A 15,848-nucleotide genomic window follows, 5' to 3' on the forward strand; every position below is an offset into this window, starting at 1 on the left:
TTAAAACTAGAGCTATCACACCTACCCACACTGGGCATTTGGAAAACACAGTTGCTGCTCTTATCTCTGCCTACCTCACACCTTCACCCACAGGCAGTCAGCTGCCAAGGCATTCTGAACCTTGAAAAACCCAGCTTCCCTCTTCACAAGAACACCCCCTGGGGAACGTGCTCTGAAATACATACAATTTGAGATATGTCAAAAAAAAAATTAGCTTCAAGTTCTGTTTGGAATGTTCCTTCAAAACTTTGAAGCAAACCCTGTGACTCAGAAACAGGGGGTTGTTTAGGATGTGACGCCCGGCAGACATAAAAAACGGCAGTGGAAAAGCGTATTTAGGGATGTGGGAGGACACTCCGGAGACAGTAAATCTTTTAAAAGATGTTGTGTGTAACCAGAGTGAATGAAACAGGTTCCTTCCTTTGTGAAGTCATTGTCAGGATCTGGGAGAGTAGGTGGGGGTGGAGGCTGTGTCGAAGGGGTTCACATTTGCATGCTCAGAGTCAGCCAGGATGGGTCTGTATCCGACCTCCGTCTGTCACTAACCCGCTGGCCTCAGTTTCCTCTTCTGAGCACAGGGGGATGGGAGCAAGGCTTCTCACTATTTGAAAGGGGATGGTGGCTCAGGTCACACCCTTGGGACGGTACTTGGCTTTGACCAGATATTGCTGTGGCATTTCATGCCCCTGCAGCACCCACCGGCTGATAAACCTGTGAAACCTGTGTTTCTCTCTGTAGGAGTGACGTTTTCATTTTTCTGGAAGACTCAAGGGGAGCAGCCTCGACCGGCCCCCTTCGCTTATGGGGGACAGGTCATCTCCGACGGTTTCAAAGTCTGCTCTAGCGGCGGAAAGGGCTCTGTGGAGCTGTACACGCGGGATAATTCCATGACATGGAAGGCCACCTTCAACCCTCCGGGTGAGTGTGGTACCCACTGGAGCCTCTGTGCCCCTCAGTGATGACGGGACACCAAAGGAGTCTTTGTGGCACGGGGTTTCTTCTTGCCAGCAGCTCGGGAAGGCGTCAGGAGAACAAGAAGGGCACCTGTCACAAGATGACCTCATGCCAAGTTAAAGCTCACTGTGTAATTGCTGTTACCCAGGGGCTGTGTGAGGCTGGCTCTCTGCAGAATGGAGGTGACATGGCAGTTGCCCGGTCATTGGCTGGGACCAAGTAGACGCTGTGAGGAGACGATGGACAGACCGTGGCTGAATCCCCCTGTCCCCACACCATTCAGGGAGGTGGCCGTGAAGCTGCTCCCAGAAGCGCAAGCAGCTCTGGGGAAGACAGGCTGCCAATCAGGGAGCAGGCAGTCAGGCAGGAGGAGAGGTTGGGGTACCGTGTGGTCTCGACTAAGGATGTGCCTTTAGAACCAGTGGGAGGGGACCGGGGTACCATGGGCCTGAGTTTCAGAGTAGGCAGAGACGTTCTAATGGTCGGTGGTAGCAAGTTCATTAGTCGGGCTGGACGCTGAAACCAGGGTCGCTGAGGATAGTACAAGATACCAGAAGAGGAAGGTGACCAGGAGTGTCATGGGATATGCAGGGGGAACCTGGACAGAAACTAGCCAGGTCAGAGGTGGGGGAGGGGCTGCTCCATGCTAAGCCTTTAGAACAGCAGTTCTCAACCCTTTGGGGGTCGCATGTCAGATATTTACGTTACGGTTCATAACAGTAGCAAAATGACAGTTATGAAATAGCAACGGACATGGTTGGGGGGGTCACCACAACGTGAGGAACTGTATTAAAGGGTCGCAGCATTAGGAAGGCTGAGAAGCACTGCCCTAGAAGCAAGCAATGTCTTCGAAATAGCTCAGGGTCCATTTCTGGCCCATTTGAAGGAGGCGGCAAGGCTTAGCCTGTTAAGCGCTGGGTCAGGTCCTGAATCTGCCTCGTAGCTTTATGGACCTGGTATCATAGTCCATCACTTGGCGCTTCAATTTCTTCGTTTGTTACGTTTTGTTTGTTTGTTTGTTTTGTTTTTTGTTTTTTTTCGAGACAGAGTTTCTCTGTGTAGTTTTGCGCCTTTCCTGGATCTCGCTCTGTAGACCAGGCTGACCTCGAACTCACAAAGATCCGCCTGCCTCTGCCTCCCGAGTGCTGGGATTAAAGGCATGCGCCACCACCGCCCCAATTTCTTCATTTGTAACATTCGAAGAGTAGCAGTTATTTTTTCCCCCCAGGAAGACAGACAGTTGATGGATGGGGGGGGCGGGGGGCTTGAACAATGGCCTGCAGAATCCTGGGAGACTTGGGTTTGCCCTCTGGGTGCTGGACATGCTTAAGCTGAATTCGTAACTCCTTCTCTGTAAGGTGGGGGAAATGCAGCATCCAGGGAAGACATTGGATTTCTGGATGCTTTCCAAAACCGGAAACATTTTTGCCTTCCTACTTCCCGAGGCTCCTTCTGAACCTCTGAGATGATTCTCAGTGAGGACTGCTGGCGGTCAAGATTTCCTAGGTAACAGCTCATTCCCTATGGGCCTTGGGCCTGTGGCACGGAGTCAGGCATCTAGCAGGTTCTTTGAAACTGAACCCGTGCTGTTTTCCCACCCAGGGATGCCAAGAGACTTGTAAACAACCCCCAGTCATCTGCTCCTCATTTATTCACTGGAGGGCTTTGTTATTCTCACTTTCAAAGTCAAGTGCAATGATGCTTTGGCCCTGCTTAGGATCCGAGTGTTCCTCAGAGTGTCAAGATTACTAAAGTGTTACACAATCCCCAGCAGGAAGCCCTGACGTAATCACTGGCAGTCCACAGTGACCGGCGGGCAGGGGCACTGTGTGTCCTTTAGAGGGGCTCCTCTGTTCCTTCTTCATCAACCCCAGGAGGATGTCTTATAGCAAGGCTCGCAGAACAGACAAGGCCCTTTGTGGGCTGGTCTTCCCATTGACAAGAGGAAGGACCAAGAGTCTTCCTAAGGGGGGGTTTATGATGGAGCCCAGAGGCTGGCCATAGCCATCATGTCACCTCATTTTGGTTAATGCCATGTATGGTATGTTAGGACAGTCCCTTGGATGTTTTGGTGACCCCTGCTCGGGTGACTTCTTAGTTATTCAGTGATGTTTTGAATGAGGCACGGCCAGCAGTTCTGATTTCATGTCTGAATTGAGACCTTCCGTCTTCCCTTGGAAACAAAAGAGAATGGAAACCCCAGCTCCATCTTTTAGTGGCAGGAGGAGGGAGGGGAGGAATCCTCCTAGGAGCCACCTTTCTATACAGCCCAGTCAGCATAGAGGCCTGTCCTCAGTGAAACCAGGTTTCTAGTCTCCCTCTTCCTTGGCTCCGCAGCCCAGGTGTGTGAACACTAGTCTGGCCTGACCGTACTACTGTTCTCAACAGCCTCCATTTTTTTCAGGGCGTTTAAAATTCATAGCGAAATTGAGCACAAGGAACAAAGGGCTCCCAGGGGCTCCCCACTTCTGCACATGACCAGCTGCCCCCCCCCCAGAAGCACCCCCCCCCCATCCCAGCACTGTGCTTCAGTGATGAGCTACTTGAATGTGTGCCTGTTTTTAGAGATGTCAGCGTCCATTCCTGGTGTCATAGCCTCTGTATGTTGGGGAGGAGTCCGAGTTTTGACCTTTTACCTATCTTTAAGTGGGGTATTTGCTTGCTTACTGTGAGTTTCAGAGTTCTTTGCACGTTTTGTGTGACAGTGTCCATTGCAGACACTTTCCTCGGCCCGAGGCTGGCCTTTTCATTCTCTCTATCAACAAGTTCTTTTACAGAGCAGACGTTTTCAGTTTTAATGGTGACTAGCTTTTCAGGTTTTCTATCCCGGATGGTGCTTTTGATGATAAAAAGCAGTATCAACGGGCTGGAGAGCACTGGCTGCTCTTCCAGAGGACCTGGGTTCGATTCCTAGCACCCACATGGTAGCTCAAGACTGCCTCTAAGCCCAGTTCTAGGGACTTTGACACCCTCTCTGGCTTCCTGTTTTATCTGTTTGTTTTTCGAGACAGATTGTCTCGGTGTAGCTTTGCACCTTTCCTGGAACTCAATCTGTAGCCCGGGCTGGCCTTGAACTCACAGAGATCTGCCTGGCTTTGCCTCCCCAGCCTCTCTGGCTTCCATGGGCACTGCATGTATGTGGTGCACAGACATACATGTAGACAAGGCACCTGTCCTGGCTAGTTTCATGTGAACTTGACACAAGCTAAAGTCATCAGAGAGGAGGGGGCCTCAATGGAGAAAGTGCCTCCTTAAGATCTGGCTGTAAGCAAGCCTGGAGGACATTTTCTTAATTTGTGATTGACGTGGGAGGGCCCAGCCCATTGTGCCATCCCTGGCCTGGTGGTGCTGGGTTCTACAAAAAAGCATGCTGGGCGGTGGTGGCGTACGCCTTTAATCCCAGCACTCGGGAGGCAGAGCCAGGCAGATCTCTGTGAGTTCGAGGCCAGCCTGGGCTACCAAGTGAGCTCCAGGAAAGGCACAAAGCTACACAGAGAAACCCTGTCTCGAAAAACCAAAAAAAAAAAAAAAAAAAAAAAAAGAAAGAAAGAAAGCAGGCTGAGCAAGCCATGAGGAGCAAGCCAGTAAGCAGCATCTTCCACAGCCTCTGCATCAGCTCCTGCCTCCAGGTTCCTGCCCTGTTTGAGTTCCTACCCTGACTTCCTTTAATGATGACCTGTGATGTGAAAGTGTAAGCCAATAAACCCTTTCCTCCCCAGGTTGCCTTGGTCATGGTGTTTCATCCCAGCAACAGTAGCCCTAACTAAAACACCTACATACATAAAGTAAAACAAACATTTTTTTTTTTTTAAAGTCAGAATTAAGCCCAGGGTCATTCTAGAGTCCCCCTTTTATATTCTGGAAGCTGTGCAGATCTGTGTTTGGCGTTTCCATCCACCACCCGCTTTGAATTAGTTTGGGGGCATAGCAATGAGGACCTTATTTATTCATTCATTGTTATTTTTGCATCTGGTTTCCCCAGCATCCTCCATTGCAGAGACTGTATTAGTTTCACTGTGGCTTTGTTTATTCCAATTTGGCTTTGTTCTTGTCAGGTACCATCAGCTGGTGTCTGTATTGCTCTATGTTTGGGCTGTCTGTTCTGTTCCTCTTGATCTGTTTGTCTCCCTAATACCACGTGGCTTCGCTTACTCATCCAAGCTTGTCCGACCTCTGGGCACTGTCAACCAACATTACTACCTGCAGAGTTCATGCTCCGGACTTGTGCTATTGAATTGCAAAAGAGACTCTTACAACGTTTTAAGTGTCTACAATTTTGCATTCATGGCTATTCTCAGCTGCAAGTGGCTGCATGCTCCCCACAGGCCATGGCTGGGTGGGCCATTTTTAGTCTCAGAAGGAGGCCAAGTTAGCGGACGTTTCCCGTCAAACAGTGGAAGCTTTCCTTCAAAACTTAGCAAAGTCTTTAGTATCTGCAGTTTATAATAAATTTAGATGAGTAAAATAATTTCATCAAAAATGGGAAGAGGCCATGTCAGTCCTCCAACTCTGTTTTTCTCCTCTTAATATGTGACCTTTCTTGGTATTTGTCTCTTTGTGTAGACTTTAGAGTCTAATGGTGGCTCTCCAAAAGACACCCTGCTGGGATTTGGGTTGGTATGAATTGTATTGAGTCTACTGAAGAACAGACTGGGATAGACTAACACCTTAACAACACTGAGTTTTCCTGTCTATGAACATGGGATGTCTCTCTAGACATTGCATTCTTTCCTCAGTTTTATAGTTTTCCTCAGTCATGTGTGTGTGTATGTGTGTGTGTGTGTGTGTGTGTGTGTGTGTGTGTATGCTCATGACTGTGTGGGTGTGTGTGCCTATACACACACATGCCACATGTTTATTACTGTCAGATTGGAAGACAACAGACTTTTATCTCTTAGCTTTTTACCCACCCATCATGTGAACATCACATGGGCATTTCAGGCTTTGCTTTTATTCTTGATTACAAAGATATTTTTAGTCTGTCCTTTGCAACCCAGGTGCCTCTTTCCCTGCTGACTGTGACAGAGAGTTGTCCTCACCTTGTTCCTGACCATATGGAGGTTTTCAAATAGGATTATGATCCGATTGGCTGGTGCTTGGATCTAGCCTTTTTTGTTGTTGTTGGTTGGTTTTTTGAGACAGAGTTTCTCTGTGTAGCTTTGGAGACTTTCCTGGAACTCACTCTGTAGCCCAGGCTGGCCTCGAACTCACAGAGATCTGCCTGCCTCTGCCTCCTGAGTGCTGGGATTAAAAACATGTGCCACCACTGCCCAGCTTGGATCTCGCCTTTTAAACAAGCCTTTTATTACCTTTGATTGTAGGTGTTTAAATTTGTGACTCTTGTGTTAAAATAATAAAGGGTCTTCTTGAGTTGCTTTTGGAATTTGGGGGTGAGCAAAGGTCATGTGCTCCAAAGGACTAAGGGAAGTCAGGTTATGTTATAACCCATAGTTGGACTCACTAAAGCCAAGGGTGACAGAGCATCCCATGAAAGAGGGATGTGGTTAGGAGCTTAGGAAGCTCCTGTAGAACTCATCTGCTGGGCTCAGGATGCATCTTCGCTCTCTTCCAGGTCCTTACTGGACTCATGTCCTGTTCACGTGGAAATCCAAGGAGGGCCTAAAAGTCTACGTCAACGGGACTCTGAGCACCTCAGACCCGAGCGGGAAAGTATCTCACACCTACGGGGAGCCTCATGTCAATCTGGTCATAGGGTCTGAGCAGGACCAGACCAAGCGTTATGAGAACGAAGCTTTCGATGAGTTCATCATCTGGGAACGTGCGCTGACTCCCGATGAGGTCAAGATGTACTTCACAGCTGCCGTCGGTCAGTGTGTGGGAAGGCTGTGGGTAGATCTGGGGTCCCCATCACCCTTCAGTCCTCCAGCTCATGTCAGGGCAGATGTGAGATGTGTCTTAATGAACCTTCTAAGTATAGTCATGTTTCTGAACACCTGTTCTCCAAGATAAATGAGCGAACAGTTCACAGGAGACACGCTGAGATTAATATTCTCTGATCCTTGCAGGCTCCGTGGGGTATACACAGGCTGATTACAGAGATTTTGATGGCAAATAGTCAGACCCTTGACAAATGCCTCCCATGCGCACAACCTCTGTGGGGCCCTCAGACCCCAGGGTACCTTCTTCTTGCTCGATTACAGGTGATTGCTCCAAGCAGGGGCCTGTAGACAGGTGGATATGGTTCAGTTCTTACTTTGCCATGGGACTTTTAAAAAGCTCTGATAAATTTAATGTGACATCTGTGCAACCATTTAAAGTGAGCAACTAAAATTATATAGGGCTGGAATGGTAGTTCAGTAAGTAAAGTGCTTGCCTCTCAACTGTGAGGACCTGAGTTAAAGTCCTAGGACCCACATTAAAAAAAAAAAAAAAAAACAAAACAGAGTGAGCCTGGTGATGGTGGCGCACACCTTTAATCCCAGCATTCTCTGTGAGTTCGAGGCCAGCCTGGGCTACAGAGTGAGTTCCAGGAAAGGTGCAAAGCTACACAGACAAACCCTGTCCCAGGAAAACAAAACAAAACAAAACACCCGCCCCCCCCAAAAAAATCCCAAAACCAGGGTGTGATGGTGTGTGTGTATAATCCCAAGACTGAGAAGGCAGAGGTAGGAGGATCTCTTGGACTCTTTTCAGCCAGCCTAGCATCACAAGTCAGCCCCAGGTCCTAGTTTTTTAAAAAAAGGTGGACAGACAGATCCTCGGGAAAGACACTGAGGTTGACCTCTGCTTCCCCATGCACACACCAAAACAAAAAAAAAAAGCAATGACATTAAGAGAATCAGTTTGGTGGTATTTAGCAAGTTCACAGGGTGCAACCACAGCCTCTATATCATCTTCAAATATTTCACCGTCCTTAAGGGGCATCCATGTCTATTAAGCCATCGCTGACTTCTGCAGCCACTGATCGATTTCTTTTTTCTGAGGTTCACCTGTTCTAGAGAGTCCATCCAAACGCCATCCCTTACTGACTCATAGGAAGACAGCTTGTTGATGTCTGTTCTCCCAGCAAGGCTCCCAGACCCTGCAGCTCAAGTGGGGAGCAGCTCCCACGCAGAGGCAGAGAGGGTCAAGTCCAGATCTCGAGATCTCAGTGCACGCGTCTGTGAAATCTAGGCATATGTACCCTCTGCCAGACGACCCCATAGTAAGAATCACCCAGGAATGAGACAGACCAAGGGTGCGGTAAAGTCTCGCTTCTCATCTCAATCTTGCATGCCCACTCCTATGGTATGCACGGAAACCCCCATTTCCATTGCCTTGATCTCTTAGCGGCACACAAGCCAACAGGAGTTGACTATTGTATGACATGAACACATGGCATGGCTGCCCTGTGACTTCTTGGCACCCAAGCAACGAGTGTCACTCGATCTTGGAGAACAAAATACTTTTGGGGTCCAGCTCTACATCACCAGCCACCTCACCCCACCCAGTCCCAAGGGGCCCATCACTCTCAAGCCAGCCGGGGGGGGGGGGGATGATGTCATTTCCTCAGGTCACCCAAAGCAACCTCGAGACATTTCCCGAAAACGAGGTCATGTACCAAGTTAAGTCTGTGTTCTCGTCAGGAAACAATAGAGTCAGAAGTAGTCGGTGAAGTGTAGGCAGAAAAACTTCAAGCAGGGGCTTCATCTTTGATCTTGGACATCTCATCATGGGGAATGGCTCATAATTAACCATGATCATCAGTAGAGAGAATAACCAGGCTCTTCACAGCAGAAATTCTGTCTCCTTCACCACTTTTGGGGTGGCATTTTAGCCTAGTGTATCAGTTTCTTTTAAGCTGTAACAAAACACCTGACAAAAACTACTTACTTAAGTCGAATTGATGAATCCTGGCTCATGATTTCATAGGGTCCAGCTGGTGGCCACTGGGCTCCATGAATACATTTGAGTGGGACATCGTAGCAGAAGCAGACATCTAGTCATGTCACAGTGGGGCAGGAAGCAGAGAAATATACAACAGGAAGTGGGTAGGGATAAATATACCCTCAGGGACCTGTCCCTAGCGGCCCTCACTTCTCCAGCTAGGCTCTGCCTCCCAGAGTGTCCAGAACCTTCCAAAAATAGTGCCACCAGCTGGGTACCAAATGTTCGAGTGTGGGAGACGCTTCTGATTCAAACCATAGCACCCAGTGATTAAGGATCCTATGTCTTATCTATAATGAGTCTGGGTGAAACTGAAGCCTATTTCTCATTCTCTCTTTGTTTGAAATCCGTGAGACCTTGCATAAAATCATCCTTTTATGTGATGGCTTGCATGAACGGTGTTCAGAAGCAATTTACAATATAAATGGAAAAATAATTTCTGCTGGGAAAATCCATATAATCTACCTTTTAGGCTGATTTATGAGGCCTTTATCTTCCCAGCAACATCCATGCTCAAAACATCCCGCGCCTCCGTAGGACACCTCAAGCTGGTAAAATCCGAATAAGGGCAGGCCTCCCTGGGGGATGACTAAGGATGATTTAGCCCTCACGGAAGCATTGTTTTTTTCTCTTTCAGGTAAACACGCTCTGCTGTCTTCAACACCACCGGCAATGCCCACAGCGCACTCCGTGGTGAGCAGGGGCCTTTTCCCTTTGCCCCATGTGTGAGTCACATTTCATAGCTGGGACAAAAATATGGGAGAAGACAACCCAAGGGAGAAACAGGGTTTTCAGTTTGTGGTGTGCTGGGTGCCTTGCTGAGGGCCGGAGACAAGGCAGAAACATGGTAGAAAGCCAAGTGAGGGAAAGATGCTTCCTTTGTGCTCTATAGCAACCAGGAAGCAAGGGTGGGGTTGGGAAGAGAGGTGGGGTAAGAGTAGGAAGAGAATGAGAGTCTGAGGATCATGCATCCCTCAATGGCACATCCTTCTTTGTTCACCTGGGCCCCACCCACCTCTGTAGCCCATTCTATAACATACCAACTCATCCATGGATTCCATCCATTGATGAAGTTAGCGCCCTGCCACAGCCCCATCACATCTTAATAGTGCCGCCCACTAGAGACCAAAGCTTTAACAAGGGAGTAGTTCACATTCAAACCATAACCCCACCCTCCTGGTGCTTGGGTTGGCTTGTGCTGTGTGCCAGCAAGGCCAGAGGCATGTCCAGGATGAAATAATAAAGGGAGAGAATCCAGTTTCAGGGTAACACTGGGTGCCAGAGTGATGGGAAAAATGATCCCCTTGGTTCCTGTCCCTTGGGACGCTAGGAAGAAAGGAAATTGTGGGGAGCCAGTGACCCCTGAAATGGCTTCCTGGGCAGTTGAGACCCATCTCTTCTCGCCTTCCTTTGGTGACTCTTTTTCTGACATCAGAGGAATGGGTTGATTTATACAGAATTGTGGCTGCTTCAGATTAGTTTTTGTGTCTAAAGAATGTATGTCCCTTGCTCAGGGACTTGGACAGCAAATGCCCGGACTCTAGTCCACTTGGGTTCAGATCTTTGTTTATCGATCATTAGCTCTGTATGCCCCGCCCTCCTCTCTGTAAGCATGTATGGCCAATTTCATCTTTCAAGCAGTTCTTGTTTCATGAGGTGGCTGTGAGGATGAGATGCTGTCCCTATGCAGGCTCTTCACAGAGGCATCCATGTGTGTGAGGGACCAGTCTTGGTACTGTCCTGATGGGACCAGAGCCAGAGGTCACCTTGAGCTTCTATAGAATGTCCTGGTTTTAGTTCCTAGCAGGAAGTCATGTGGCCACTGTATTTCAGATGCCCACAGACGCCTACCACCCAATCATCACCAACCTGACAGAGGAGAGGAAATGCTTCCAGAGGCCTGGAACCGTGCTGCGATACCTTCAAAATGTGTCCCTCAGCTTGCCCAATAAATCCCTCTCAGAGGAAACTGCACTGAACCTCACACAGGTAAGGCTCTGGTGCCTTTGGCTGGTGGGTTGGGGCTGACGCATGGCTGGACCATAAATTAGAAAGTTAGAAAGATCTAGAGCCATGGCTGCTGACTAGATGGCTCAGCAGTTAAGAACACTTGCGGCTCTTACAGGGGACTATAATTCAGCCCCCTAGCACCAAGCTGCATGGTTCACAGCCATCCATAATTCCAGATCCAGGGGATATAACGCCCTTCTCTGGCTTCCAGGGGCACCTACACACATCTGGCTTACATTCACGAACACCACACGCACGTGCACATACACCCACATGCACACACAATGCTCTTGCACACTCATGTGCAAACAAACAAACAAACAGCAAGATCAAGAGTCTTTGCCTAACAAAGTTTAGGCTTCTTCTAAACAGGCAGGTTGTTCTGGCCAGCTCTGTGATGCTCAGTGAAGCCTTCATGAGCTGAGAATTCAATCTTCACTTCACTTCCCAGCATCTAGCCTTCCTGGTCCATCTGTATACCTACCTAGCCTCCAGAGCTTGCAATTCATAGTCTCAAGTCTGATGTCTCCTCAGCAATAAAGCAGATGTGGGGGGATGTTAGCAGATGTAGTTAGAGGCCACAGATCGTCATGTACAGTGTGCCTTCCTGAAGTCACCCAGAGCACTCTATGAGTGTGGTGCTTAGGACATTAAAGTGGAGACGCTCCCTTTCTTCATTCCTCCTAACAGTTCTCAGGGAGAGAGGAAGGAGCTTGAGGTACCTCACGGCTGTATGGTCTTCTCGACCCAGGGTTATTGTCAGGTATGGAGAGAGACGGGGTATTTGAGGTAGGCCGTTCTTGAGAATACACCCCAAGGCGATGGGCAGGGAGTGTGGAGTCTGGCTGCTAGGCCCGCCTTTGCCCTGCAGGTTATAGCGGTGTACTTCTTCTTAGGGTACAAATGTTGCTGGCTTCCTGGCTATTCTGAGACATGGAGGCGATAGTCACTGTGACCATATCTCAGGGCACCAAATGGATCCCTGTGCACTTTAGTGTCTAGTTCTGAAGGCATACCCAGGGAAACATATCAAACCTGGGATATAGTGACCAGAGGCTCCACAGAGTGGCTGGAGGTAGTCAGTAGCTTTCTTGATCAGGGCAGGAGAAGTAAGTTGGATGTCTGGTAGGTTCTAGAATTCCACACCACCCCAAACTACCACGGCTTTCGGGAGGTTGAGGGGCTAAGATAGATTCAGGTTCTGGAAAGTGCTATGGAAGGATGGGCTTGGGGGGGGGGGCTCGGCTCAGGTTCCAGGCTCTGGAGTGGAACAAGCTGGAGACGATCCCAGCCCTGTCCTCTTGGAAGTTTGGCAGGCACACTGTCTAACCCTGCAAGGCCTCACTTTCCCTGGACGCGTGGAGGAGTCGTGCTGCCCGGATACTTAGCCGGTACCTGCATGGCAATAAGAAGGCTTCAGCCTAGAGCAGGTGTGGACCACGGGGTCTGAGTCCTTGGCATTGACAGTGGCTGGGTGGGTGTGCTATGTGGCCCTCCTTAATGCGTCCTGGCCGCTGATCTGTTAGTGTTGAGGTCATTGTGCTCTGAACTATAGTGTTCAATGGACCCAGTTTCTATATTCCCTATGTCCATACACGTACTCCCAGCCCTTTGCCTTTGTGTCTGGCTGTTCTGGGGAGGGGGAGGGGGAGGGCCTCATCTTTATAGGGCAGACGCCTTCCCATGATGCCCTGGTATCGGGGGCGTTATGGAGAGCCTGCTCCAAGGCCGTCTCCAGGGCAATGCAAGAAAATCCTGGAAGGCGGCGAGGGCTAGACTTTTTTTTAATCTGAGGGTAATTAGGAGTAAGTTTCTATCTATCTGACTGGTGTAAGGAGACACACGTGCTTTCTGATGTTAACTTTCTCTTTTACTTCATCTTAAGAATGATCTCTGACTCTCTCTCCATACAGCTACCTATCTCCACATTGCTACATTCTATACACACAGCTACATGTCTTTCTTTACATACATACGACCATACATCTCTATACACAATCACACCTGTTGCCACATGTCTACACATCTATCTTTTACATATATTTCTCTTCTATATCTTTTCCATACAGCATCTTCCTTGCTTCCACACAGTTACAAATCTCCACCCAGTCACAACTGAACATCTCATTTACACGGCTCTCTCACCAGACAGCACTTTACACAGTTCCTAGGCACAGCTCCTCTCCATAGCAGCAGCTCCTTCACATGGCTCTCTCTCTCTCTCTCTCTCTCTCTCTCTCTCTCTCTCTCTCTCTCTCTCTCTCTCTCTCTCTCACACACACACACACACACACACCTCTACAGTATTCACTCACTCTTTACTCACTCACACTTCTCTCATACTTCGCCTTCATCTCTCACTCGGGACACACACACACACACACACACACACACACACACACACACACACACACTTCACTCACATCCTGCAGCGGCTCTCACAGAGCTCTGCACAGCCATCTCTCTCCACACCACTGCTGTTGCTGCTGCCTCTTCACAGCCAAACTCTGGACAATATAAGTTATATTTTCAGGGCCCTACCCATTCTCAAAACACAAGATAAGTTAAGTAGTTTCTCTTAGGCTAGTAAGACCGAGACCCATGCATGTAGCTCTAAGTCGGTGAGGGGTCCCAGACATTAAACACCTGGCTGAACCTTGAGCTGTCAGGGTATGTGCAGAAAGGGAGCTACTGCAAGGACTGTGTCTTGATGTAGACAGCCTGGCCTTGATTTAGCAATAGACAACACCTGGGAATTAGTCTTTGTGTATTTTCTGTAGGGGCAGCTTAGCCTGTTTTGGACTAGTTCTTAGGTCTTCGCAAAATGTGTAAAAGGCTGTCTTGAAGACTGAGAGTACTGTTACTTTCCTGTGTCAGTAAAGAAGAATATTCTGGTAATATTTCTATTCATCAGAATTATACAGCTTAAACAGACATCCACAGCTGTGGGGTGGGGGGCTGCCCCCCACATTTCCCCAGAGTGCTCTTGAGTAGGAGAAGCAGGAAATATTAGTTAGAAGGATAGAGGGGGAGAAAGAAATAGAAAATACAGAATAGCCTCGAGAGGGCCTGGATCCTAATCCATGGGGCCCCTGACTGTCTCTGCCCTAGGGTATATAAAGGAATGCCGCATGGTGGAGCAAAAGACCTCCCCCTAGCACAGCCAAGTGCAGACCATCTCAGACACCTGCACTCAGGCCCGTGGTCCAATCAGCCTCTCTATGCAGACCTGCTGGGTAAAGCCATTAGGAAACCTGAAAATGGGCTCCCACACACAGCTAAATGGGTGCCCCGAGATGTAAAACACACTACTAAAGGGCTGTGGAAAGCACCCCACAGCTGTGCTTATAGGGAGGTATAATGGTGGCACACAAGAAAGTTACAGACAGAAAACACCCGGTTTCCACCACCAGGGACCTCATGGCTTTGCCAGGTGGGGCTTCCCATCAGCGAGTTATACATCTGGTGGGTCGACTTGTCAAACACTAGTTGCCACCTGCTGTATACTCCCACAGCCCTCAGCACCCTGGAAGTAGCCACCCAACCTTATTGATCATAACTGGGCTTATTGACCTCACCTAGACCAATCACCAGCCCAGGGGAGCAGAATTGTCACGGCAGACCAGCCAATCATGAAAAAGATCTTGGTTGGGCAAAATTGCCTCTGTGGCACACTTCCTGTTTCCACAGGAAGAGGGGCTGGATTGGGTGGAAAATCCCTGAATTTGGGCAATCTTAGAGGTCAATGTCGCACGAATCCTAAATGATCTTATAATAAAAATCCGGAGCCAGATATTGGGGTAAATGCTAAAAGATCAGAGAGACAAAGGAACAAGCCACTGCCACGTCTCACCTCACCAACTCCATGAATCCTTGACTGAGTGCCTCTGAGTCCTCAGCCGAAAGGGGCTCCTGAGTTCCTGGCGCTTTTATATGCCTTTCTCTGCCCAGTCAGTTCATTTCCGATCTCAACCTTCCTAGTGCTGGGATTAAAGGTGTGTGCCACCACTGCCTGGCTCTGTTTCTCTCCTAGACTGAATCAATCTCATGTAGCCCAGTGTGGTCTCGAACTCACAGAGATCCAGATGGATCTCTGCCTCCCAAGTGCTAGGATTAAAGAAAGGTGTGTGCCACCACTGCCTGACCTCTGTGTATAACCCGATGGCTGGCTCTGTCCTCTGACCTTCAGGCAAGTTGTATCTCTTAGATTACAAATATCACCACAGGTCACCAATGGGAGATGGTATGTGATGCCCTGGAGCAGGGCTTGGCCTACAGTAAGTGCATCATCAGACCTCTCGTTTGTTCCTGTAATAGCTGGTCGGAGAGTCTGTCTATAGAGTGTAGGAATCTTTCAAAAGTCTGTCTGCTTCCTCAGCCCCTCAGCACACTCTAGTCCACTCCTCATGATCCTTTATCGCCTGTTGGAATGTGAAGGCAGATGAGGGGCTATGGCAGGCATGAACCATAGCTTCCTTGAGCCGTGCATGCTGAGAGGCACTGTGGCCGAGGGCCGCAGCAAGAGTAGCATGTATCTTTCAGGAAGGACATGGGGCTGAGCATGGAGGGACTTGGGTCAGGGGAGACAGGTTGTTCTGCTAAACCCAGTGTGGAGCGACTTGACAGCTGGTGGGGGAGGAAGTGAGGTGGGGACACATGGCCAAGGTGTTTCCATGTTCTTCATAAGATGGCGTATTGGGACACAGCCTTCAATGCAGGCCCCATGGGAAACATTTCCTGAGCTTGGTGGCTTGGCTCTTTGCCTGTTACTTCCTCTTTGCCTTGCTGCTAAACCTCACAGAGTCAGAGGTTACAAACCCAGATGCCTTTGCGGGGGTGGGTGGGGGGTGGGGGTGGGGTTAACAATCAAAGTCAAGGATGCGATGGGCTGGACCACCAGGCAGACAGCTGATCCGCAGAGAGCAACTGCCAGCTACTCAAAGCCTCCTGATTTCAACCTTCAGTCTCTTCTCTTTTGATTTGGCAAGGGAAGCCCT

The 15,848-nt window shown here is 49.0% G+C and overlaps 1 protein-coding gene across 1 annotated transcript in view; it reads left to right on the top strand.

Moving 5' to 3' along the window:
* The window catches only part of Adgrd1 (adhesion G protein-coupled receptor D1), a 127,053-nt gene that overhangs the window by 27,135 nt on the left and 84,070 nt on the right, over positions 1-15,848 (top strand). The window contains exons 7-10 of the mRNA XM_037198519.1: positions 739-918; positions 6,527-6,781; positions 9,479-9,534; positions 10,675-10,830. Coding sequence (XP_037054414.1) covers positions 739-918; positions 6,527-6,781; positions 9,479-9,534; positions 10,675-10,830 — 647 coding nt within the window. The remainder of the gene's footprint in view (positions 1-738; positions 919-6,526; positions 6,782-9,478; positions 9,535-10,674; positions 10,831-15,848) is intronic.

Source organism: Peromyscus leucopus, chromosome 23, assembly GCF_004664715.2.
Source record: "Peromyscus leucopus breed LL Stock chromosome 23, UCI_PerLeu_2.1, whole genome shotgun sequence".
Classification (NCBI taxonomy): Eukaryota; Metazoa; Chordata; class Mammalia; order Rodentia; family Cricetidae; genus Peromyscus; species Peromyscus leucopus.